The sequence below is a fragment of the Macaca fascicularis genome, chromosome X, assembly GCF_037993035.2.
Source record: "Macaca fascicularis isolate 582-1 chromosome X, T2T-MFA8v1.1".
In the NCBI taxonomy this organism is placed as follows: Eukaryota; Metazoa; Chordata; class Mammalia; order Primates; family Cercopithecidae; genus Macaca; species Macaca fascicularis.
In genome coordinates, this window is record NC_088395.1 from 139,616,994 (window position 1) to 139,643,867 (window position 26,874).

Sequence of the window (26,874 nt, forward strand, 5' to 3'; positions counted from 1 at the left end):
GCAGGCAGTGATGAACAACATTCCAAACTCCCAGGCCCAAAGAGTAATGAACCAACAGAGTTGATACAAGCAGTTCATTTGAAGCTCCTCTATGTATTTACTTCCCTCCAGACAGATCCATTGCTTCTTGCTGATGTCATGCCTTCTGAAGAAGTCAAAGCTAATAGGAGAAGACCCAAAGTTAAAGTACTTCGGGCTCTGTAGAAGCTACACATGCATTTTCAATCCGATGAGACAGCCAATGCTACAGCCACAATTGGTCACACTTCAGATAACAACTCAAAAGGCAGAAAACCTTTGTCAATAGAGAAATGTGTGTATTTTGTCTGAGCTTTTGATTTGATTACAGTAAGCTTGCAGTGGCTCATTCTGGTCAAGTTTCACAGAGAGATTATAAAAGAATTAGCAAAAGTGGCTGGCTTTTTAGTCTCTTTCATATGGAAGGAAAAGAAAATAGAATCATAAAGGAAAGAGTAGCAGTGCTTTCGAACTAAATCGAAGACCACTGGCATAATCTGGAAGAAACACTGCATTTGCAAGAAGGCCAGAAGGCCTCGTGTCTTTCTCTGTACTTTTGAGGCTACTCGGCCTACGAAATGTTGCCCACTGTACTGTAGCAGAGGTTTTAGAAAGCAATGATTTTTTTAAATGTCTTAATGAAATGTGAGGTGAGGATTAAAAACCAATCAGTGTTGTATGTTATGCTATGCATATCTATGACACACTTACTTTGAGGATGTTTTAGACTTTTTCCAATTTAAAACCCTCTCAGGGGATCTTTAGTAAGTAACTGTGGCCATATAAATGATAATAATCTATCTATATAGGTAGAAAATAGTTAAGGTCAGGGGTCAGGAAAATTACAGAAATTTCAGCTTAGTTAATGGCCATGAAGCTTAGCTGGACATATTTGTCTTTTAAGGTTAGCAGACAGCTCACTTCCACTGAGATATGCCTTTCACGGGCATATAAATTCTAATGCCTCCCACTCACTGAGCCTCTGCACTGGTTAATGGCTAATATGAACTACAGAAAATTTGCAGTTAGTGATTAAAACGCAGATTCTGCTAAGTCTGAAGAGTGCTTCGTGCCCTGCCTCTGTGAAGTGATAGGAAACAAGGGGCCTTAGGGCTTAAGGGAAGGGTAGCTGCTTGGTTTACACTTGGCCCATGCAGATAGATGGGACAGACAATTATTTCTTTTATGTGCGTTTTAAGCTAATTCAGAAAATTTCTACTATTATTCAAGTTAACAAGCTTCAGGCTCATGGGAGGGTTTTTCAAAGACCTGGTGAAAGTAGCTGAGAGTTAAAAAATGATAGAGGGAAAATAGAGGGTACCATACAGACAGCTAATTAACATCTTGTAAGGCCTTTCACTAAAGCAGCTGGTCTAGTCACATGTTTAAAAGATTCACAGAATTGGTAGAATTGAAAGGGTTTTAGAGAGCATCTAGCTCAACCCCCTCATTTTATGGATGGGAAAACTGAGACTCAATTAATTGCCCCAGGTCACAGTCACAGTGGGTTCACTGCAGAACTAGGATGATAATTCACTGTGCACTGCCTCCCATCCAAAGTTGCTAAATTTGCTCTAAAAATGACAAAGGAGTTTTCCCAATAGACTAGCATCAGACAACATGCATTTCCTTAGTTCTTCAAACATGCAAAATATCTACAATTTGATACAGGCAGTTATATAGCAATGATATTACTTCATAATTATAACATCATTTTAACTAGGTAATTCAGAAATACATTTAACGTGGCAGCTGTAATCACCTTAACCTATTTGGGTTTTTAACTATGCTTCTTTTAAAAACTATTTTCTCACAAAATGCCAGGCATTTGGGGATGGGTCTTCATGCTGTAGTCCCAAAACACGGATTATGCCCCACTTCTATTTCTATTCCCTTTGCCAAGCAATTTTCCCTAACTCCCTCCTGAATTAAGTATGTGATTAGCATATTCATGAGATGACTAATTCAGCTAAGTTAATTAGCAGCTCTACTATCAAAAAATTCCCAGAATTGGCCAAGAGGGGGAGCACCTAGCTCTGTCACTACCACAATCTGGCTCTGTCTCCAGCAGATAGCAGATTTCTGGTATTAAACACCCTAAGTTATAAAGTGGGTTTGAAAAATGACAGCATACAAAAACATAGAGACCAATCTTTAAACTCAGTTATATGTATTTAAAATATAAGAAATGTGATAATTTTTGAGGCGGAGGAAGTTTTCTCTTGTACTTCACCCAAATCCAAACACACACACGTTTATATCTTAAAAACTGATATAGAGTGTAGTCTCTTGAGATGTACAAACGATAGAAAATTAAAAGTACAGAACAAAAAAAGGGCCTTAGAGGTAAGGGACCTGGAGAAGGGACTCATCTCTCAAATCCAATGACTCCAAAAATGCCAGAGCTGGCAACTATAACCCTGACCAGGGTCAACTGAGGAAGAATGATGGAAAACTGGGATAATGGAATTATTTCCGGTAACAGAAGGCTAACTCTCTACAAGCCCCCAAACTTTTTTTTTGTTGGAAAGTTTTTTCTTTTTCAATAATTACTTTAAAAGTAATTATTTCTACCTTAGAAAGAAGTAGTATCTCATAGACATAGACAGGTTTTGATGGTAGACAAAGTTCTCTGGGGTCAAGGTCACCACTTTGAATTTACACTATAAGCTTGCAGATGACAAAAGGTACTCCCTTGAAGTTGCCTGACCCAGAATATTTCCATGTGTCCTTTTACTATTTCCTTACTATATGTCCCCAGCTGTCTCTGTGCAACTTCACTGCTCCATCTTGGTTCCCTACCACCAACTTTTTAGTCTGCCCAAATTTCTCTCTTCAATTCACACCAAAGAGCCAGGGTTTAGCTATTATAATAGTTTGGATAATTCTTTGACCAAAGCATCTACCCTTGAATTTCTGAAAATCAAGACATATCCTATAGGCAGCCTGTTAATCAATGCCCTTGGATTGGCAGGCCTTGAGAATTACTGGCAAGTCCTAATTGACAGTCTTAAAAATTAGTCAATCATCGGCAGGCGTGGTGGCTCACGCCTGTAATCCCAGCGCTTTGGGAGGCCGAGGTGGGCGGATCACCTGAGGTCAGGAGTTCGAGACTAGCCTGGCCAACATGGTGAAACCACGTCTCTATTAAAAATACAAAAATTAGCCGGGCACGGTGGCTCAAGCCTGTAATCCCAGCACTTTGGGAGGCTGAGACGGGCGGATCACAAGGTCAGGAGATCGAGACCATCCTGGCTAACACGGTGAAACCCCGTCTCTACTAAAAAATACAAAAAACTAGCCGGGCGAGGTGGCGGGCGCCTGTGGTCCCAGCTACTCCGGAGGCTGAGGCAGGAGAATGGCGTAAACCCGGGAGGCGGAGCTTGCAGTGAGCTGAGATCCAGCCACTGCACTCCAGCCTGGGCGACAGAGCCAGACTCAGTCTCAAAAAAAAAAAAAAAAAATACAAAAATTAGCTGGGTGTGGTGGTGTGTGCCTGTAATCCCAGCTACTTGGGAGGCTGAGACAGGAGAATCACTTGAACCCAGGAGGTGGAGGTTGCAGTGAGCCAAGATTGTGCCACTGCACTCCAGCCTGGGCAACAGAGCAAGGCTCCATCTCAAAACAAACAAACAAAAAAATTAGTCAATCAATGCAGCACCCACAAGGGGACTATGATTTGCATATTCATAGTCAACTATTAGTACCAGTCAACTAAGATTTTTATAAAATTATCTCATTGTTTCTGTAACCTAACATGGAGAAAATGTGCAAAGTATTCTGGCATTCCAGTATTCCAGCATTCCAGTATACTGATCTCTAGATCAAATACATTTCAGCTACTACCTATTTAAAAAACACTTGTATCTATGTTCCCTAACTTTATTGTCTATGCTGTATTTTGTTATATTATTTCATTTATTTGTTTTGAGACAGGGTCTTGTTCTGTTGCCTAGGCTGGAGTGCAGTGGCATGATCTTGGCTCACTGCAGCCTTGAACTCCCAGGCTCAAGTGTTCCTCTCACCTCAACCTCCCAAATAGCTGGGACCATAGGCACACACCACCACTCCTGGCTAAGTTTCGTATTTTTAGTAGAGACAGGGTTTCGTCATGTTGCTCAGGCTGCTCTCGAACTCCTGGGCTTAAGCAATCTGCCCACCGTGGCCTCCTAAAGTACTGGGATTACAGACATGAGAAACCGTGCCCAGCCTATGCCATATTTTAATTTGAAGTCAGAAAAAAACACTGGAGTTTCATAATCATTAAAGTTTTGAAACTGATCAAGGCATAGTGTTAACATATTTATTGAATGTGAAGCCTGGTAGGGAAGAGCAAGGAAAACTGTTTTTCTATCCTTTTTAAAAAACACATGTTAACACTTACAGATAAAGTTTCTCTGTATGGTTTAAGAAGAAAAAAGAAAGCAAAACAAAACAAAAAAAACTTACACATTGGAATCATAGTAGTGCTATAAAACCATGGGGAGCGAGAAGGGAAAATAGCAGCTAAACCAGCAGGCCCATAGGCAATGACTGTGGGCTCCCTGCCAGGAAGACAGAAGTCTAACAAGAAATGAGGTGGCTTGGAGTAGAAGGCCTTGGAACTTAGAAACAACTCTATCTCCACTACATTGTGCTGCCAACAGGAGAGTCATTTCTAAAGAGCAGATTTTTTTTTTCCTTCTAAATTCCATTATGAAGCCCCTAAGTGGTGATTTTTAAATATCAACATCTTAAGTTTTCAAAGATGACCATTTAATTATCTAAGTTTTCTCCCCAAAGTAAAAGAAAAGACTTAGGTTATTATCTTGAATGAGAAATGTCATAGTGAAGAAAACACCATTATTTTCAATAATAATAATTCAGTGATCAGGAGAGACAGGGGAGGTCTAATGATAGATTTTGCCAGTAACACCCATTTTCATGTGGTATTAACATACTGTTAAATATTCTTAACAGCTACAGCATATATGTAGAGGGATGTGGGTAATAAGAAGGATATATAGATATATAAATTGTTCCCATTCATCCAGGGAAAGGTAATAGAACTAAGATACAATTTTCCACATAGTGTGTTTGAAAAAATGGGTAGGATCAATGGCATACTACATAGACAGTGTTTTAGTTCAACTACATTATAGATTAAATATGCTTTTGTGGTCTCACCTGGGAACGTAACACTTATTAAATTGGCTATAAGTTTGAAATAACAAATCTCAAAGCCAACATTTGAAATACAACCTGTTCTTTAACTGAGGACTGCCTTATCAGCTATATCAAATCTAATTTAGTCTAACTTTCTCACCATGGTAACAAGCCCTTTGCAGAAATATTCAAAGACATTTCATATCTAGAAAATTTGTCTTGTACTTCTTCACCACACATAATGTCAAGAAAAGCATGCTTCAAAGGTACTATGTAATTAGAATGGCCTTTAAAACAGGCACAAAGGAAATCATTCCTCTTAAAACTAAATCTACTTCATAACAATCTTCAAACTGAGTGAACAGCACCAGGGAAAAGAATCCTGAGGTGTTTTGGACTCCATATTCTATTTTTTAAAGTCTGTTATCTGTGCCATTGTTCAGATAGGACCAAAGTACACTCTCAATTGGCTCATATTGGCTATTTCTTCAATATTAAGAGAAAGTGTGCCTGTGAGAAGTCATGTCTGGCACAGGTGATTAGAATGGGTTCTGTTGTGGCTTTTACATGGAAAGACTATGCAAGAGCTTCAGTTAATGTGAGGCTGGATGGAGCCCAGCTTAATGAAGACTATAGTAAAATAGCTACTTTTGGGTCTCTGCTGCATGGAAACTCAAGAACTTTAATCCTGTCCATGTTCCGCAAAACTTTTAGGAATTCTAGTTGTCTTTGGGGATCCATTTTGAAATTTAATTTGAAGTCTAGCATCTGTAAATTCTCTCTATTTTGACTAAGACAGTTTTCAGATGCCTGCTTTTTATTAGGAGGTCTTTTTTTCTAAAAAGGGATTTGCGTCAATAACACTATTCTGTGTTCATCCAAGAAAATAAATGAAAGCATTTAAGTTAAACTAATCTATTTTTTGGCTCCTTGTGACCATATTTCCATAATGCCTACCATACAGATTCCAGTGCATCCGGAAGTGTTCTAGCCATAAAGCTACGGGGCTAACTCGTCTCTGGTATCCAACAAGGACAACATCTTGGGAGAAAACTTAAGCACTGAGGGAGCAGAGGAGCTGTGAAAAAGCTACAGTACAGACTTAACTGCCGGCTCTTACATATGACTTGAATAACATACCATCAAACTTCTTGTAACGTGAAGCAAAGACAGCCTGCAAATGATTGCACTGTTCGCTGACCACACTTTTGAAATCATCTTTACTTTGCAGGCTGTACTTCTCCTCCATCTCTTGAGAGCAGCAGGTAGAACCCTGGGGACAGATCTTCAAATGATCACCTGCAAGATAAAAAGTAGGACAGTCAATGTCTATCATCATTCATCAAGTCTAAGAGGGAAGGGTTTGATTTAGGTTCATTTCAACCTGTGAGGTTCCTGCAAAGGCCCAGGCATTATGTGTACCTAACAAGTTCCAGGAAGCCTAGAAATATTCATTCCCTTTTTGAGAAAATAAATAAAGCCCTCTCCAAAAAGCAAAAGAACTTTCCAATCAGAGAGATGGCTAAACCACAGGAAAATTGGTGTGGTCAATAAACAATATAGTATTCCATGTCAACTAAAGTCTCTTTTATAAATTCCCAGAGATTCTCATATTCTATGCTAAATACTGCAGAAGTCATGCAAACGAGACACAGTTTTTCCAGATTTGGGAGTTTACACTCCAAGAGAGATTGTCCTTAATGACGAATGATTTATAAAATATGTGACAACAGACAAAATCTGAGCAAATATATGTGCAATAGTTATACTGTGGGGAAACAAAGGGATTTGTGCATTTCAAGGGTTGTCAGCAAAGAGGAAACTATAGGGGTTTATGCTGGATGATCTGAGCCTATGATAAATCACAAAGGGGTAATGGTAATCCTCAATTCTTAAGTTTCAGATTTTTTTTAATCCAATGTATTCTGTGCAGATGTCAGAGACTATATCTACCCTATGATTCTGTATATGTAGCATCATCCCAGTATAGACCAACAACTTCCAATAAACGCCTTTATGTAGTGATGCAGCCCCAAGAGTCAAGGGAAATGTCAAAGACATCACTCCACAGCAACCCAACCCACGAAGTATTTCCCCCACTTATAGCAACTGCATTTCACTTGCAGTTTGAAGGTGAGGTTTAGGCAGGGTTTTTTTCTATACGCCCCAGAGTTCCCCCCTTGTTCTCCGTCAGAGAACAAAAATTGTGCTTTGAAGAGACAATGTCTCTTCCCTCATAATGACCACAAGATGCAATGCCACTCAAAAATAAACCCCACTAGCTACTATCACTTCAGTCTCTCCAATATTAATTGGTGTGGTATAATTTTGTACACATGTTTACAAGGATTGACTTTCACTGTTCCTTCTGCTATTGCTGTCCGTGTTCTATGTAAGTCAAAACGGGTCCGAAGAGAGAGGTGATCTGAGGAACTCAGGAATGAGTATATTGAAGACATATGAACCTGTCAATGGTAAGTGTGTCCAATCAACAAAGTGATGGGGAATTAAAAGCTAATCATTCAAACAACACTAATCATGGAAAACGAAATGGTCCATGAGCTGGTCATTGCTGTTTCTTGGCCATGTGTACTTACAGGAAATAGGGCTTCGCCTAATAGAGATATCAAAGCAGCTTTAGGGTAGCAGGTTATTTCAGATAAAATTGAGCTGGCAATTTATTTGACTAACACTAGATTGTCTACTGCACATATGCAAATAATTATATAATCATATATGTTCCCGATCATTCTTCCTTCCTGGCAATTAAAAAGTAAGGAGAATGTTACTGCCCCCAAAAAAGGGGAGTATGCAGCATTAAAGGACAATGTAAGGAAGGCAGAAAGGGCAACAATCTTCAAATAACTTCCTCATCCAGAAACTGCTAAAAGTTTCTTTTGGCATTTCTGAAAACCGTGGTCAACAGATAATTCTAACAGTAAAAAAAGGAAAAAAAAAAAAAAAAAAAAAAAAAAAAGGTTGTATAATCAAGTTTAGAGCTGTGAGACTGCAGAATATCTTAGATCTCGTTAGTGACAGAAGAGGGGTTGCTACGGCTTGGTTTTATGGAAACACCTTTGTTACAACCAAAAACAAAACTCCCTCTTCACTGGCTTAACAAGTTCACAGCAGGCCTTTGGTACTGGGACACATAATTAACACAGAAAGATTCAGCTGTCTCCTGGTTTCAGGGTTGAGGTAAGGGTTCCCTCCATTACAGTCTTAACACATAAAACAATATGAAGGCCCCCAAATAGTACAGTGCTGTCGCTATATTAAATAATACATATTACACTCATACCCCCTCTAGAAAATGAATTGGATTGCTCAGAATGAGAACCCACAGAGGATGGTTCAAATGAATTACTTCATAATAAAGACTTTCAATAAAATTTTTAAAGATTGTTATAAGCTAAAATTCATTATAGGATAGGCTGTTTTTTCAAGCACCTGCAAAGATTCCATTGTGGTATGGATGAATTTTTAAGGCAAAATAACTTGTGAGTTTGGAAAATAAACTATGCTCACCTAATGTCAACAGGGTTCACACATAAGGGTCACTTACTGGATCCTATCAAAATAGGTTTCTAAGTTCACAGAAAAGTACCCATCTTTTTTCCCTGCCCCCAATGTACATGGGTACATGCACAAACACATGCGCACACACACACATACACCTCAAAGCAAGAAAATACCAAGAGACAGCAGGAAATAATAATTTTCTCTGTTGAAGAAGGTGCTAGATGTTGACAGGCTTAAACTCACCCACAGGAAATTTATACTAAGGATATACCCTTCAAAAACGGGTAGCAGCAATAAAAGTTTTCCTAGTAACCTGGTCCGAGTGGATGGCACCATTTACACTGGCACACATTAAAGGCCCAGAGTGGCCCAGGCACTCCACTCATCTCATCTCCACCAGTGACCTTCAAGCAGAACCTTATCGAGACTTGTTGATACTGGAACACTGGGGCATGACTTTGTTTTGGTGCCCCTTTCCTTCCTTCTTTCCTTCTTTCCTTCCTCCCTCCCTCCCTCCCTCCCTCTCTCTCTCTCTCTCTCTTTCTCTCTTTCTCTCTTTCTCTCTTTCTTTCTTTCTTTCTTTCCTTTCTGAGACAGAATCTCAGTCTACTGCCCAGGCTGGAGTACAATGTCGTGATCTCAGCTCACTGCAACCTCCGCCTCCTGGGTTCAAGGGATTCTCGTGCCTCCGCCTCCCAAGTAACTGGGATTACAGGCATGTGCCACCATGCCCGGCTAATTTTTGTATTTTTAGTAGAGACAGGGTTTCACCATGTTGGCCAGGCTGGTCTCAAACTCCTGACCTCAGGTGATCCGCCCGCCTCGGCCTCCTAAAGTACTGGGATTACAAGAATGAGCCACCGTGCCTGGCCTGCAATACCTAATTTTAAAAAGAAAAAAAATAGTGCACTTTCATCTCAGAGAGATCTTTCCGGGAAGATTTTGTCTAATGGTGAAAGGCTTGCCTTATGTAAAGGACAACAACAGGGTAGATACTTGGCTAATGTTTCTGTTGGCAAAGTCATCTGCCCCTCAGTGCAAAGTTCGCACTTTGGGCCATATAGCTCTGAATGCACCACTTATCCTGTCTGCATTTCTAAAAAGCATTACTTGAAAATGTAATTTGACATTCTTGCCAAAAGCCCTGTGACACACGTAGTCCAAGACATACTTGTGAATTAAACCCCAAGACATACTTGGGCTACTGGGGATTCAGTGCCATAACTAGTTAGTGCTAATGAGAAGCACAGGGAGGAAAAGGAGGACAAGTCTGGGTACATTTGAAAATGAAATTATAGCTCCATATTCTGGTAAAAAATCTTTGAAGACTCGAGCAACTAATTCAGTTTTTTTTTTAAACTTGAATATTTCTACTTTAAGCACCCAAAATGGTTTATTTTGAAAGCTAGGGCGTGCATATTATTTGAAAGGCATTCTGTCTTATGTGTTTGAGACTGTTTCTAAAATGCTGTGTCTGAGTGAGAAATCTTTTCTTTCTGGAGATTTCCTTTCTAAGCCCGGTGATCTTATATTCTTCTCATTGAAGAAAGATGCCACAAATTTTCCTTTAGGCTGAAAGAGCTGAACACGAGGACAACAGAATAAAGATGGGACAGGTAGACAGCCACTGTGGGGGTAGCATTGGACACTTGTACTTTTTAACAAGGGCTCTAGGTGATTCTGACCCTTCCTTAAGAATTGTTGCTAGAAAGGCTTCTGAATTCCAGCTGTGGAACAGCTGGTTATAGCAGTTGACCATTAGTCTACTACCTTAGCGAATAGTAGATTATGATCTACAACTGGCATTTCTCTCCCATATTTCCCTAATTCAATCTCCTGCTTCCATGACTCTTGACATATAGTTTCTTCTTCATGTATCGCTTCTAGTCCCTCAAGACTCTCCTGTCTGCTTTCCACTCTCTTTTCACTCTACCCATGTAGTTCTCTCTGACCCCACCCCACCTCTTAAATGGTGCATAATATGAAACTGAAGGGTTTTTTTTATTTGTTGTACTTGTTAGAATTCCTTGTTCTTAATTTAAAAAGCAGGTGAATTCAATGCTTTATGGTTTTCTAAGGAAGCACCTAAATTAAGTTGCTTTTTGTACATGGCCCTTGATTAGTTTTTTTCTTTGTGGGTCACTGGCCCTCAATAGAAAAAAGGTCCCCCAGCCCTGTCCTAGGAGGCTTGGATGGGATTCAATGAAGCGTGCTTTTAAAGCTTAACTCTCTGGCATTAAAAACAAAAAAATCACTCGAAAGAGCCAAACTTTTTTCAATCACACCAGCTCTATGTAATTTCTCTTTAGTCTTAATATCAATGCCTTAGTTTTCAAAGCTGAACAAAGACAATCACAATAAATTACTCCCAATCCTGCTGAGTATGTATTGGTTCTTTTTTTGAAGCACTTCAAATCAATGGTTAAAGAAGTAGGCATTGAATATGAGGAATCTATTCCATCATTTAACAGCGCTCTGAGGCAAACAATCTGTGAAACTGTGCTTTCTCATTTTATCTCATTTATTCCTCTCACCAAAGGCTGGCTCTGATGTACAAATGGGATGCAGCTCATGTTCGTTTATTTTCAGTTGCTCATAACTCAGCTTCCCATAGAAAATGTTATAAATGGTAGATAGGTTCTCAGGCCAGCCCTCAGCTTATTTACTACTAACTTGACTATTTTCAACTATGTCTAACAACCATTTTCTATATGTTTCTCAGAAAATACATTTAGAAATCCAACTAGATGCCAAGAAAGTGTCTCTCCAATTCTCACATTTTGGGAGGTGGGGCAGTAATAGAGGAATACTGGTAGTTACCACTGAGGGATCAGCTTTCTTTCTGTACCTGCAGGAAATAAAGTAAATCTCTAGTGTTTACTCCCCCAGTGTCCTAAATGGAGAAAACAGAGCCAGAAAATATTACAAGACACTGGGAGAGAATCCAGGCTTTGCCTGCACCAGTGGGATTTTTAAGGTAGACACTCTTGGTACTCGGACTGATTTTACCAATAATGCAACCTAATGCCTTTGGTAAATAAGAGAGACAAACTGTTCCCGAAGGGTAAGGACCGTAGTGAGGAACATTTGAGAAGAATAGACTGGAAAGCACTATGTAAATTGCAAACATAAGAGACTATGATTTTGCATTGGCCTTTCTTGAAGAGTGCCTCACTTGAGTTATGAAGAAAACTTAGCTTTTTACAAGGGGTTTTTAAGGAGTGAATTTAAAAGGTTCCAAATATTTAAAAGTACTTGGATCTTTTATTCTGCAGAGATAGCAGCAGTCTAGGGATAAGAAGTTTGATCTAGCCGGGCACGGTAGCTCACACCTGTAATCCCAGCACTTTGGGAGGCCAAGGTGGACAGATGACGAGGTCAGGAGATGGAGACCATCCTGGCTAACAGGATGAAACTCCGTCTCTACTAAAAATACAAAAAGATTAGCCGGGTGCCTGTAGTCCCAGCTACTCAGGAGGCTGAGGCAGGAGAATGACGGGAATCCGGGAGGCGGAGCTTGCAGTGAGACGAGATCGCGTCACTGCACTCCAGCATGGGTGACAGAGCGAGACTCTGCCTCATAAAAAAAAAAAAAGAAGTTTGAGCTAGAAGTCAGGAATATGGATTTGAAGCCCAGCGCTACATGATTGGAAGCTTTTGGTAAAGACTCTTGGGAAAGTAAGTTACCCACTGGAACCTTAAAACGAAAAAAGCCCCTTGAAAACAAGGAGGTATTATGTAAATGTAAAACAGTACAATTGCAAAACAAAGAAAGAAATGAACATATCTTATGCTAAGTTACTGAAGTTTTGTGTGAAGAACAATTTCTGACAACTTGTACTAGGTGAGGGAGGGGGGCCAGAAAAGCAGCACCTTGTTAAATTCAGTTCAGCCTAAAGCTGCCTCCTTACACATTTAAAGTTTGGTCTAAAGGTTTCTCCGTATATAGCGAACTGTAACCTAAACTGGGTGTGTAAACAGACTGTAACCTGCTCTTGTACCAATCACAGGTGGCCAACGGTTCAAACCATGTTCAAAATAAGAAAATCACTGAGTTGTAACCAACTTAGCTGTTTCTGTACCTCACTTCCGTTTTCTGTAAGTCACTTTCCCTTTTCTGTCCATAAATCCTCTCCAACTACATGGCAGTACTGGAATCCCGCTGAACATATTCTGGTTGTCGGGAGGGGTGATCAATTTGCAAATCATTCTTTGCTCAGTTAAATTCTGTTAAAATTAATTTGTCTGTTACCAGTAGAGGGTCTTGACTGCAAGTTGTCCAGCTTCTTGGTGTTTTGAACAAAGAATTGGACAAAATGCACAGCAAAGCAAGGAAAGAATGAAGCAACAAAAGCAGAGACTTATAGAAAATTAAAGTATTCTCCACAGGGTGTGAGCCACCCAAGCAGTAGCTCATGGGCCCCGGTTACAGAATCTTCTGGGGTTCAAATACCCCCTAGAGGTTTCGATTGGCCACTTGGTGTTTACCTCATGCAAATGAAGTAGTGGCCTGCAATCAGTCTGAGGCTAAAATGAAGTTACATAGTTACACTCCTATGCAAATGTCTGATTGGGAAAGCAACCAATCAAGAGGCACTTTATTTTTTATTTTTATTTTTATTTTTTGAGACAGAGTGTTGCTGTCACCCAGGCTGGAGTTGAACGGCGCGATCTCGGCTCACTGCAAGCTCCGCCTCCCGGGTTCACGCCATTCTCCTGCTTCAGCCTCCTGCGCTGGGACTACAGGCGCCCACCACTGCGCCCAGCTAATTTTTTGTATTTTTAGTAGAGATGGGGTTTCACCATGGTCTCAATCTCCTGACCTCGTGATCCACCCGCCTAGGCCTCCCAAAGCGCTGGGATTACAGGTGTGAGTCACTGCGCCCAGCCCAATCAGAGGTACTTTCAGTTTTCCTCCTGCCACACAGAAAAAGGGGTAAGGCAGGGTGTGGTGTTGCAAAGGAAGTAGCCTCTGGTCCTTCTGTCACTTAAGCGTGGAAAGTTGGGGTTTTCCTTTCAGTTTAGTTCTTGGAAGTCAGCATGAATTAGCCTCAGGTTCTCTGCCTCAAGACCTTATTCTCCTGCCTCATGTCCAAAGTTTTTCTTTTAGCAAAATTTTCTCTTCTAGCAAGTACAGAAAGATATGGAAATAGGGCTCATCAAGGAGTTGAACGGCATGCATATGTGATGGTGAACTGATGGCAACCAAGCCATCAACCAAGGAATTCAAATGGCCATCAAAAGCAAAGCCACAGAAGCTTAAGGAGACATGATGAGGAAATATAATGTGACATCCTGGATGGGATCCTGGAACAGAATAAGGACACTGGTGGGGGCGGGGGTGAACTAAGGAAATCAAACAAAAAGTTGTATGCAAATATTCATAGCAGCATTATTCATAATAGCCAAATTTCCATCAGCAAATGAATGGATAAACAAAATGTGGTCTACTGTATCTGTATAATAGAATATTACTCAGCCATTAGAAGGAAGGAAATTCAGATACATGTTACAACATGGATGAATCTCAAAAACACTGCTAAGTGAAAAAAATCCACATTCATATAAAATGTCCAGCATAAGCAAATCTAGAGATAGAATGTAGATTCTTGGTTGCCCAGGGCTGGGGGAGAGGGGAAAGGATGAAAGTGAGGATGCCAGCTAAAAGGTACAGGGTTTCTCTTGGGGGTGATGAAAAATTGATTTTGGTGATGGAGGTACAACCTTGTAGATTTAAAGTCACTGTACACTTCAAATAGGTGAATTATTTGTTACATTAACTATATCCCAATAAGACAGTTACCAAAAAACTCAGGAAATCAGAATTAAGTGTGGACTTTAGTTAATAATTTTGTATCAATATTGGTTCATCAATCATGAGAAACATACCACCCTAATGTAAGATGTTAATAACAGAACACTGGGGGTGAGATATAGGAAAGTCTATGTGCTATCTTCCCAACTTCTGTAAATCTAAAACTCTTCTATTAGAAGTTATTTTTTTAAAGAAAAGCGAATCTTGGCTTTCAAATTAAAAAGCATAAATACATGTGGCCAGCAGGGAAAAACTTTCATCACGCTTTCAAAAATATAAATACTTGATGTAATTCTAATATTGGGGAGCTGTATTAAGCTATTATTTGCTGGAGCAATTTTCCTAATCCCTCAATTGCTACTTTACTCTTTTTCTAATTTTTATTGTTCTAAAAGTAAAATAATTCTTTGCTGTTGGTCTAAAGCATTACCAAAACAGTTTCTGTTCATTTCTTAGATCTAAATTCACGTAGCCACAAAGTGAACTAAAATGCAGGTTGCTATATAACTACAGCCCCTTTAAGCTATCTAAGAACCCCATGAGGAACATACAATGCTCTGCTTCATGGGAACAAAGAAAGAAAATCTCTAAAGGTTTTTAATAACTCCAGGGAGGTGGAGGAACGTGTACATTAATCCATCCTCCCTCCTTCCAAAAAGGAATGAAATTACTGCATAAAATGTGCTATGTGCATCCAAAGCCTGGAGTCATCTGACCTTAATAACAAAGCACGTAAATTACAGTCATTATGCAGATATATGATTTGAGATCACCTACCAATCAGTAGGAGAAATGCAGCCAGTTAGCATTTTGCAAAACCTTGCCAAAATATAGCTCTGGTGGGCTTAAGACTGCCAATTATTTCTAGGTCCACTAATCCTGCAAGGTAGGATACAGAAGGCCAGTCAGAAACACATACAGTTCAATAATCAGTTTTATTATATTTTTGTAAGAATAACTTTATGTAAGGGTAGTTGGAAGAGTTAGGGTTGCTACTTTAAAACTCTACATTTCATTTCAATGAGCTTATAACAGCTTTAAACTGCACTCCAGATAGAAATCAATCAAGGCTTCTTATTGCTTTTTAAATGATAAGCAAATTGTGAACCAATCTGACAAATTAAGAACCAATTCTGACAATCTTAGATCCCCATTTTAACGGTACCAAAGGTTTATTAAGTAAGGCACACCAAACCAAGCCGAGTGAATGGCCTGAAATGCACACTTTGACCTTGTGTTGCCATCACTTCTAAGCAGCTAGAGCAACTGCATCTATTTTGCACATTTACAACCACTACCTCCAGGACTCAAAAGGAATAGTAATACTACTAGTGATTAACCCAAAACTCTCCAAAAATTCTGAGACTCCTGTAAATACTTTCTAAGCAGTGCTAATAAAAGGTTCACAGAAGTGTGCTGGGGACCCTTGCGGGATAGCAAGGAGCAGACAGGAAAAGATGGAGCTCTCTTACTTGTTTCGCAACTAACAAAGGAGATCTTTTCTGTCAATAATTCAGGTGCACATATCTTGGTAGCATCGTTAGAGAATTTCTCTTAAGTAGCAATTATGATTTTCACTAGGCTCATAATTTAACAGAAGGCCTAGGGATAAATAAATGATTCCAAATGCCTCTATGGATTTCATACTCATTCAAGTGATTTAAAGGCATCACATGTGAGTTTCAAGCTCTTTAAGAGAAAAACAAACACACAGACTTTGAGGGTGTTTGTTACATGGTGCCTATGAAATTAAGATTTCCACAACTATCCTCAAAGTCCTTCTTGTTTTACTGGTGAATTTTTCTCATACTCCCACTCTCCCAACTCTGAGGTTTTCTTTTTACAGAGAGTGAGATGAGAGACAGTATAGAGACTGAGATTCCCAGGGTTGATCACATCTGTTAGAGCCCCAGTGATACATTCAGTTACGAATAAAAAGCAGCCTAGACAGAAAACGCCATGGGTGAGGATTTTATTTTTCCTCTGGAACCTGTACCCCCAAGCCACGCATCATAATCGCTGGTAGACCAAGGCCTCGGCAGGGCCATCTCTGAGACAGCTGATCAGACCTGGCTTGGAAGGTCATGGTGATTCCCAGAGTAGGAGAGGGCTAGCCGCCAGCACTTTGCCCTTTCTTTGCATCTCCAGTGACTGCCCCAGTGGGCAGTCTCCTGCACACCATCACAGAAGACCTCGGAGAAAGCAAAAGGAGCAAGGTATCCTCAGGAAGACATCAGAGACACCCCTTTCCTCCTCCCCCAGGGGCTGACTCAACACTGACTTCCAACAGCAGGTAATTTTCCTTATTATTTCCAAATAATCTCTAAAGAAGATCCTGGGAATCTCATTCTCAGATAGCCTGCCACAGGCATTTAGAATTCACAGGAATATCCGAAATGGTCAACAGCTGAATTTGCTGCAAGTATAGAAGAAAATACAGTTGGTGGGTGGGGAGGCTCACAGATATCAGACATTTCTCTGATTGTTCTAATTGAATGATTAAAGCCTGCCTTTTTACATACATTTCATGGATTGTGTGAGTCATGACGATTTGTTGTTGTTGTTGAGACACAGGGTCTTTGCTCTGCCACCCAGGATGGAGCGCAGTGGCGTGAGCATAGCTCACTGCAGTCTCGACCTCCTGGGCTCAAGTGATCTTCCCACCTCAGCCTCTTAAGTAGCTGGGATTACAGGCGTGTGCCACCACACCTGGTTAATTTTTGTATTTTTTGTAGAGATGGGATTTCACTACGTCGCCCAGGCTGGTCTCGAACTCCTGAGCTCATGCGATCCTCCCCCTCAGCCTCCCAAAGTGCTGAGATTACAGGCATGAGCCACTGCACTTGGCTGAGTCATGACAATTTTTAACATCAAATTATTTTCTCTTTCTTAGTAATTGCTTTCATCTTAAACAAAAGGGAAGGTAAAAGCTGTCTTTACCTTCTCTTAATCCTCCTTTTCACAGTATACCCAAAATTTCTCCCCTCAAAATACAGCATGATAAGAGGTTTTCAGTAAATTTACTGTCTAGAAAAAATACACCAGAAGAATAACATTTTCATTCGTCATGAATTCTCCAAAAGCTATTTCTCCAAATGGCTATCTAGAAAGCCTTTATGTAAACCTACCGATGGCAAAGTCCACTTCCTCACATAAAGAAAAATGATTCTGGGAGGGGCACAGTGGCTCATGCCTGTAATCCTACCATTTTGGGAGGTCAAAGTGGGAGGATTGCTTCAGCCCATGATTTCAAGATCAGCATGGGCAACATAGTGAGACCCTGTCTCTACAAAAAATTTAAAAATTAGCCGGGCATGGTGCCACACACCTGTAATCCCAGCTAGTCAGGGAGGCTGAGGTGGGAGAATCACCTGAGCCCAGGAGGCTGAGGCTATAGTGAACCATGATCATGCCACTGCACTCAAGCCTTGGGGTGGGGGAGGGGGGAATGTTTCATTCTGAAAACAAAACAAAAACACACAACAACAACAACAAAAAGCAGTAATCCATGCAAACCATTACTCAAAATTCTAGCTAGGCATCAATAAAATGGTGCAGAGGAAAGTAAGATTTACATTTTTAATGTTTGTGCTTAATTACATCCTTTAAAACCCACTTCTACAAAATTCTTGTTAAAGGTCATAGTTAAGTTACAGCTTACTCTAATACAGATCTGGACTGAAGGACTCTTAATAAGTCCCAGTTCCCATGGATATGGACATGAGCCACCGTTGACCAGGGGTTAATTTTATAACATGAGAGAAAAATTGTTCTGAACCTTGGAATGGGCAGATGAGGGAGGGGCAGAGCCCTCCTCATACTCCCCATCGTTTTGCAAGGCTGAGTTTCCCCAACCCTCCCAATTGGCCATGAAAAGTCTTCAAGCAGCATGTTATGCAATATGAAGCATGCCATTTTCAGTAAAAGCAAAACAAAAACTCCTTCTCCCCCATTATCTAATGCCCTAGCACCTGGGGCACATGCCCTACAATTTACTACCATTTAATAGGCTCTTTGTTATTTAGAAAAGTTTTGTTGACAAATGTAAAGATTTCAATGCGTACTTCCTTTTCTAGGTCAGTTCCTGGAGCTTTAAGTAAAACTTGTCTCAGTCCTAATTTTGGAGCGAATGCCACTGTTGATGTTGCTATCCAGAGAATTACCTGTGTTTATCCCTTACCCTTTGTTTCCTGCCTCAAAGTCAATCATAATATTTGACGAAACAGTCCTACAATTCCATGGTGTGCCAGTTATTTTGAGTTTCCTTGGCTTGGTGTGAACCCCTACCCCCTCCCCCGGCCACCGCCCCCCCCCGCCCACCACCACCAAGAAAAGCTTTTTGAAAACCTAAATAGATCACATGCACCGTTTTTCCTTTCTTGACATATGCATTAGCCACTTAAGAAACACAAAGTCACTAGCAAAGCACAGATTCCCCTTATTTAACGAAGTTGCCTTTCCTGGAAGACCGAGTTTGCTCAAGTTTTCAGCGTCCTCAGCCTTTATTATAGACTCTACCAGCTTGCCTTTATTAGTGAGGCACCCCAGGTCTGACTGGGACTTATCCTAGTGGCTTCTTAACACCATTTGATTCTCCAATCTCACCTTTCAGAACCTTTCCTTTAGAATCAAACCTGTTAATTAACCACATTTGATTTATTCAGTAGGATTAGAAAATCCAGTATATTTACCACTTCGTGAACTCGTTACTTCAAGTAGACCACTGCAAGAGATTATCTGGGAATGGAACTCTGCCCTAACATTTTCCCCAAGTCGAAGTCAAAGATTTGATTCACTTCTCCCAAACTAACCTTTGACCTGATTTGGCAACACAAAAACATTGTTCGTGCTTAATGCAGTATTTATCAAGTGTCTCTTATGTGCCAGATGCCATCCATCAGTGCAGAAAATACAAAAGGCTTGGTCTCCGCCCTCTTGAAAATTACAAGATGAACAGACATGGATTTTATTGTTGTTCTCTAGGCTTTTTCTCTCTCCTTCTTACTCTATAATGTTAATTCCTCCAACCCCCTCCCCACCACAAGATCTCTGAGGTCCTCTAATCTTATCTTGGAACAACTCAAGTCCAAAAGACAGGAGGAGAGATGATGCTAAATCAGGCAAATCAACTCAACCCGTTTCTTCTCACTTTGGGACTTCAACCGATGTGCCATAGGAGGTGCCTTTGGACAAAGTAGGAGAGTGTCGCACACTCAGATATAACCTATACATTGCCATATATACTATAGCCATTTTTTTGAGACAACCAAAACTACTGAAGGCATTATCTCGGACTCAGAGCAATATCTGACAAGGTAAGGGTGAATAAACAAACTCCTTGGGGACCTAGTTCTGCTGCCTTTCTTGGTCAACAAAGCAAAATCGGCAGAACAAAGACTTCCCACACACATGCTGTTTCATTTCCTTGGCTTGACAAATCAGAAATCACTAAACATTCAAATCTTCTTTAAAAAAAACCAAAAACAAACAAAAAACTCAGACAATGTCAGTGCTTTGATTTTTAAAGGCCCTAACCTGGTCACTTGATAACAAGCTTCCCTAAACTTATATTTGGATAGTCAATAAATTATTGGCATAGCTCCGTTCAATTTTTGTAGCAGAGGTCTCACCAGAGGAGAGCTTCTATGCCCTCAAGTGACTGATATATACTCAACAGTGAACAACTTGAGATACCACCCAGTGCCTCCCGAGCACACACCAGGAATAATCCCTGTTTTTTTCTGGGCTCTGTAAAACACTGATAAAAAGGTGCCTGAAATCAAAGGCAAGGTATTGATTAGCCAATTCTTCAGCTGGGCTGCCATCCAGCCACCCACCATTTTCCTCTGGTTTCTTAAGTACCACAGGGAAGGAAAAATAAAGCCAGATCTTAGGTGCTATATTAAAGTATTAATGTGTCTACTTATTCATGACAATAAAAAAATGTACTCCCTTAGAGAAGAAGATGGAAAAGTTATTGCCTCTTTGTCAGCAAGTGACACAGAAAAGAGAGAAACCAGTCATTTACTACACATTCAAGTCAGGCCTGCTCAATTCCTAGCCATCTTCAGATAACCCTAACCATACCAGGGCCCTCTTAGGCACCACTGGACCAAAGAGATAGGTATGAATGCTCCAAAAAGTGCATTGCAAGTGTCCTGGCCTTCTTTACTGAAGAACTAACCAAGAATGAAACGGCTGCCTGTTACCATTTGTGCTTTGGGTATGAATGAAAGGATAGGAGCCACTCTAATTTGAGCCTCTAAGAACTTAGGGTTCCTTCCATGGGGCTGATGTTGGAGTCACTATACAATGTAATGCCTGTCACAGAAGCTAAGAGAGACACCAGCACTTCAGAAATCTGGCCCATAGACAAGCTTGAGACCTGATGCTCACAAATTGAAAGTATCAGACAGCTTTCTCTAACCCGGTGCAACTGGGTGAGTGGGTGCTCATTCCATTATTTCAATGTCTAGCTTGCCCTCCCTAACTCTTTTTGGTAATGGGCCAACTGCTCACTCACAAACCAATTGATTTGGTCAAACATTTGATCCCAAAGAAGTTCCAATTACTCCTCTACTCCTAGAATGTGGCCTGTCAGCTACTTTAGGATAAGCAACAAACATGGGGGATGGGGAAGTTCTTTCTCTCTTACTCCTGCACATTAGAGGCCTGTAGGAGTGAGAGAGAAAGAAATGGAAAGAAGTGGGCCAAAGGAGGGAGGGAGAAAAAAAGACAGTATATATGACCAAGGGCCCAGGAGTGGGAGAATAACCTACAATTGATGCAAGTGGTGATCTGGCACCAGGGCCTTTCGTTCTATGGTAACTCCCATCAAGCACAGGGACACGTTTTTCTCCCTAGTTTCCATTACACAGAGCCTGCAGATGGCACGCAGCATTACTACTGCAATTACTGACTATAATTATCATGAAAAGTCTTTGATGTGATAGCAAAAATTATTAAAATAGCCTTTCTTAGAAAAGAAGGGCAATAAATACAACCTCATTTGGAAAATTCAAGGACCTAATTTTGTACCAGGACCTTCTGCCAGAAAAGAGTAAGTCACTTTAATATACTTGTTTTTGTCCCCTCTCCTTGAGGATGTTTCATCTTATGTGGAAAACACATAATGGTATGCAGTTCAGGATATATTTTAAGAGTACACTTAAAGGTACTTCAAAGGAAAATAAAAAATAAAGTAACCTTCTCCTTTCAGATACACACATATTTACATAAGCTCCTAGTTTTTCCTGATCCCACAGTAACCAATGAGAGGCAACTGTTTTTTAAACTGCCTTCAAGGATGAGAACAAATGACAACTGAATTAAATGTCGGTCTTGTTTTAAAGATAATACTTGGCGGCAGTGCTATGCTTATCGGTTTGCAATAGTAAACACTGTAGTCTACTTTAAAAAGTATCAGTAACTAGAAGTACGAAAGAACAGAGAACAGCCCACTTTGTTCTCTTTATCTTTCATTGGATCATAAACCGTGCAAGGTCATGTTTGATTTTTTAATCTAACTACACTTATGTTTTAACTCTGAGTCAAGACAGCATAATCCTAAATTGTATGCAATGCTACAGCAGCACATACATTAAATCATATTATGAAATCAGTTTCAGTGTGGGGAAGAACAGCCTTTCAAAGGCTGAAGCCAAACTAAATGTCCAGCATTATAAGACCTAATTTTTGCAAATGAACTGCCTATATAAAAATGAGTTCCACCAGGCTATCCAGAAAACATGCTTATGTTTTTGCCCATGAGTGTTTCTACTAATATTTTTTATATATGACAATTAACACAGACCAGTACAAAGATCAACTAGCCTAACCCAAATTTACTTGACTAGAGTTAAGTTCAGTCATATAGAATGACTATACTAGAACTGCATGAGCTTGAAAAAGAACAATAAATAGTTCAATCTCAAGTTTCATAAATATACATAGAAAAAGGTGCTCAGTGGCACCAAGTCTGAGCTTCCATTTGACCGAATGACTTGGTGGGTATGGGCAAGTAGAATATATACTCTTATAAAAAAAGCATTGTTTCATTATTATGAGATGAACTTTCATAGCTCCATGATTTGTGGCTACAAACATAACACAAATTACATCAGGGACTATTACAAAATGAGCCTATATCAAGAAATAGTCATGATGCATTTTGCTTATTGGTTTAAAACTCTTCTAATAGCACTGACACATTTGGTAGCCTTGGGATCGCATACAGAACCCAAACTTCTTTTTATTCCACCAGTAAGTAGCAACTTAGAACAAGAAGGGTCAATGATAATGTTTTGGATGTGTGCACCATCCAAATTGCATGTTGAAAAGTGACTCCCAATGTTGGAGATGGGTCCTAGTGTAAGGTGACTGGGTCGTGTGGGTGGGTCCCTCATGAATGGCTTAGCACCATCCCCTGGGAGAAAAGTGAGTTCTTGCTCTGAGTTCCCATGAGACCTGGTTGGTTAAGAGAGTATGGCACCTCCCCACTCTTTCTCCCTTGATCCCGCTATCACCATGTGACATGCTGGCTCCTCCTTTCCCTTCCACCATGATTGGGAGCTCCCTGAGGCCTCATTAGAAGCAAATGCTGGAGCCATGCTTGTACAAACTGCAGAACCATGAGCCAATTAAACCTCTTTTCTTTATAAATTACCCAGCCTCCAGTATGTCTTTATAGTGATGCAAAAATGGTATAACAGTCAGGCACTTCAAGAACGAAGAGTTTTAGGTTATTCTGTGCTATCGTGTAGATATGGTTTGTATGGCCCCTTCAAGTCTCATGTTGAAATCTGATCCCCAATGTTGAAGGTGGGGCCTGGTGGGAGATGTTTGGATTATGGAGGGCAGATCCTTAGTGAATGGCTTGGATCTCGCAGCAGTGAATTCTTTTTTTATTTGAGATGAAGTCTTGCTCCGTCGCCCAGACTGGAGTGCAGTAGCACAATCTCAGCTCACTGCAACCTCCACCTCCTGGGTTCAAGTGATTCTCCTGCCTCAGCCTCCCAAATAACTGGGATTACAGACACCTGCCACTACACCCAACTAATTTTTGTATTTTTAGTAGAGACGGGGTTTCACCATGTTAGCCAGGCTGGTTTCGAACTCCTGACCTCAAGTGATCCACCCACCTCAGCCTCCCAAAGTGCTGGAATCACAGGTGTGAGCCACCACACCCGGCAGTGAATTCTTACTCTTAGTTCCCAAGAGAGAACTGGTTGGTAAAAAGAGCTTGGCACCTCCTCTCTCACCATGTGATGCCTGCTCCCCTTCCCTTTCCACCATGAGTAGAGGCTTCCTGAGACCCTCACCAGAAGCAGATACTGACAATATGCTTCTTGTACAGCCTGCAGAACCATGAGCCAAATAAATCTCTTTTCTTAATTACCCAGTCTCAGGTATTCCTTCATAGCAACACAAATGGACTAAGACACTCCACATCACCAAGGATCCTCAATCAGAACAGTTCAGTAAAAAACCTCAATCAGAACAGTTCAGTAAAAAACAAAAAACAAATGGATAAAGTCACAACAAGTGGGAAACTCAAGAGAACAGAAAAGCTTGTCTGGACTATGATTTACTATCTAACTACATACTGTATAATGTACATGTCAGAACAATGTGGAAAATTAGCTATAAATGTTTTGACTGGACTCTCTTTTCTGAGTCTCTGAGGCAGGGAGGCATCATGTTATATGGAAAGCATAACAGCTTCAGAGGTAAATAAGCCCAAGTTTAGGCTAAGTTATTTCTTTGTTTTTTTTTTTGTTTTGTTTTTTTGTTTTTTTGACGGAGTCTCGCCTGTTGCCCAGGCTGGAGTGCAGTGGCCGGATCTCAGCTCACTGCAAGCTCCGCCTCCCGGGTTCACACCATTCTCCTGCCTCAGCCTCCCCAGTAGCTGGGACTACAGGCGCCCACCACCAGGCCTGGCTATTTTTTTTTTTTTTTGTATTTTTAGTAGAGACGGGGTTTCACCGGGTTAGCCAGGATGTCTCGATCTCCTGACCTCGTGATCCACCCATCTCGGCCTCCCAAAGTGCTGGGATTACAGGCTTGAGCCACCGCGCCTGGCCTAGGCTAAGTTCTTTCTTAATTAAAAAAATGATTTTTAGGGCCAGGTGCAGTGGGTCATGCCTGTAATCTCAGCACTTTGGGAGGCCGAGGCAGGTGGATCACTTGAGGCCAGGAGTTCGAGACCAGCCAGGGCAACATGGCAAAACCCTGTCTCTACTAATACAAAAATTAGCCAGGCATAGTGGTGCATGCCTGTAGTCCCAGCTACTTGGGAGGCTGAGGCAGAATTGCTTGAGCCTGGGAGGTGGAGGTTACAGTGAACCGAGATAGCACCACTGCACTCCAGCCTAGGCGACAGAGGAAGACTTTGTCTCAAAAAAAAAAATTTTTTTTAGAGATGGCGTCTCTGTTACCCACACTGGAGTGCAGTGGCATCATCGTAACTCACTGTACCCTCAAACTCCTGTGTTCAAATGATCCTCCCACCTCAGCCTCCTGAACAGTTAGGACTACAGGTATGCACCATCACATCTGGTTATTTTTTCGTTTTTTTAAGAGACAGGGTCTCACTGTGTTGCTCGGGCTAGTCTGAAACTCCCGGCCTCAAGCAGGAGCCACCTCACAGTGGCTGGGATGAAAGGCCCACGCCACCATGCCCAGCTTAGGCTCAGTTCTGTTGCTTGCCAACTGTGCAATTTTGAGCCACTCTCCTAACTTCTCTGAGACTAGTTCATCTTCTGTAAAATGAGGACAAGAGCAGAACCTACCTCAGAGAGTTGTTGGAAGCATTAAAATTATACAGTATACCTCAATCAACAGTAGCTATTATTATAAACACTGATATCAGAAGCTGCTATATATTTCTCAGAAAGGGGATCCTTTCTATGTATCAGAGTTCAGCTATGTTTAACCAATGGGGGGGTGTTTGTTTTCTTGTTGTTGCTATTGTTATTATTACTATTATTTTTAGTCTTTGGAAATATTTATTTCTAAAAATTACAGACCAAATGGAAGTTTAGCTTTATTTAGCAGAAAGACAAAATAGTCCCTTGATAAAAATTCAGGCTACAGCCTGCAATACTGCTCTAGGATTGTGAGCTACAGAATCTTTTCTTTAGCTTTTGACATGGTTCTGTTATGAGCTTTGAGAGATTAAATAAAAACAAAATATTAAAGGCTGATTCTTATGAGAGTGCCATTATTTTAGGCCAAATAGGTCAAATATCAGCAACTTCACATAGTCTGACCAAATATTTTGGGAAATCAACTTAGCAACAATATCCAAAGGTTTCTACGTATAAATATGATTCACTTGCATCCTAGAATACCTAACTCATGAATAAAATTCAAAAGATTAAAACAAGACACTATTTGCTTGAGTAGATATGCATCTGACTTTACAAAAAATATTGTTTGCCCAGAATATGCACTATGTCTGCTGCACTATCCTGACAAATGATCAATTTCTTCCTAATAGCCAATCATTTTGTTGAAAGAACTCTCTGCTCTATTAAATAAAGGCAGATGCTTTGGAAATTTAGACTGTCTAAGGATAAATGCATGTCAAATAAAAACAACAAAAAAGAATCCACCCTGAGATGAAGGGAGTTTGTTCCCTATCACATCAAAGGAAGGGAGAACAAAGATGGAAATGACAGCTCTCTGTACCATTGTGATGCATTTAAGTGCTGATTTTTTTTTATGTTGCTGATGAGAGTATATCAACCTTAGAGCGTCTGTCAGTTTATCACCAGATCACCTCCCTTATACTATCTTTATGTCTTAAATATTTCTGTCAAATAGGTCTTCCTCTACTCAGCTTTAGATTGGTACCATAGATTTCCCTCCATTATCCCCTTACATTTGTGCATAAGATTCACAGACATGAATGAAAAAAAAATCATCAGCATAATACTTACCTGCCAACATCTACAGCCAAGATTTGGAGACATGAAAAATGATTACTTCCTGAACAAGTGTTTCTAGAATGGGAGTACGAGTACGGGGGATGGAGGGGGGAAGGGAAGAAAGAACAGGTGTCCCAAGAGATACCTGGCCTCGGTCTTGAGTAGTGTATAGGACTTAGGACACCAAGTAAGTGTGGATAAGCAAATGTGTAATGGTGACCACACAGCAATATTAAATTTAACAACATGATGAGAGAGGAAAAGTACAAACCCCCGTATATAATTTTTGCTATATTAGAGTAAGAAACTGTGACAAAAGCAGGGCATTACTGAGGGAGTTCGGAAAGTAAACAACCCTCAAGATTCCTGGAGACTGGTTTAAAAAGGGGAAAGAAAAAAACTTACTTATAGTTGCCCCAGAATAATTATTTATATTTGCGGGGG

At 40.5% G+C, this 26,874-nt stretch overlaps 1 protein-coding gene across 1 annotated transcript in view; it reads right to left on the reverse strand.

The window, feature by feature from the left end:
- GPC4 (glypican 4) overlaps window positions 1–26,874 on the reverse strand; it is a 121,125-nt gene that overhangs the window by 32,683 nt on the left and 61,568 nt on the right. Inside the window, exon 2 of the mRNA XM_005594606.5 lies at window positions 6,304–6,462. Coding sequence (XP_005594663.1) covers window positions 6,304–6,462 — 159 coding nt within the window. The remainder of the gene's footprint in view (window positions 1–6,303; window positions 6,463–26,874) is intronic.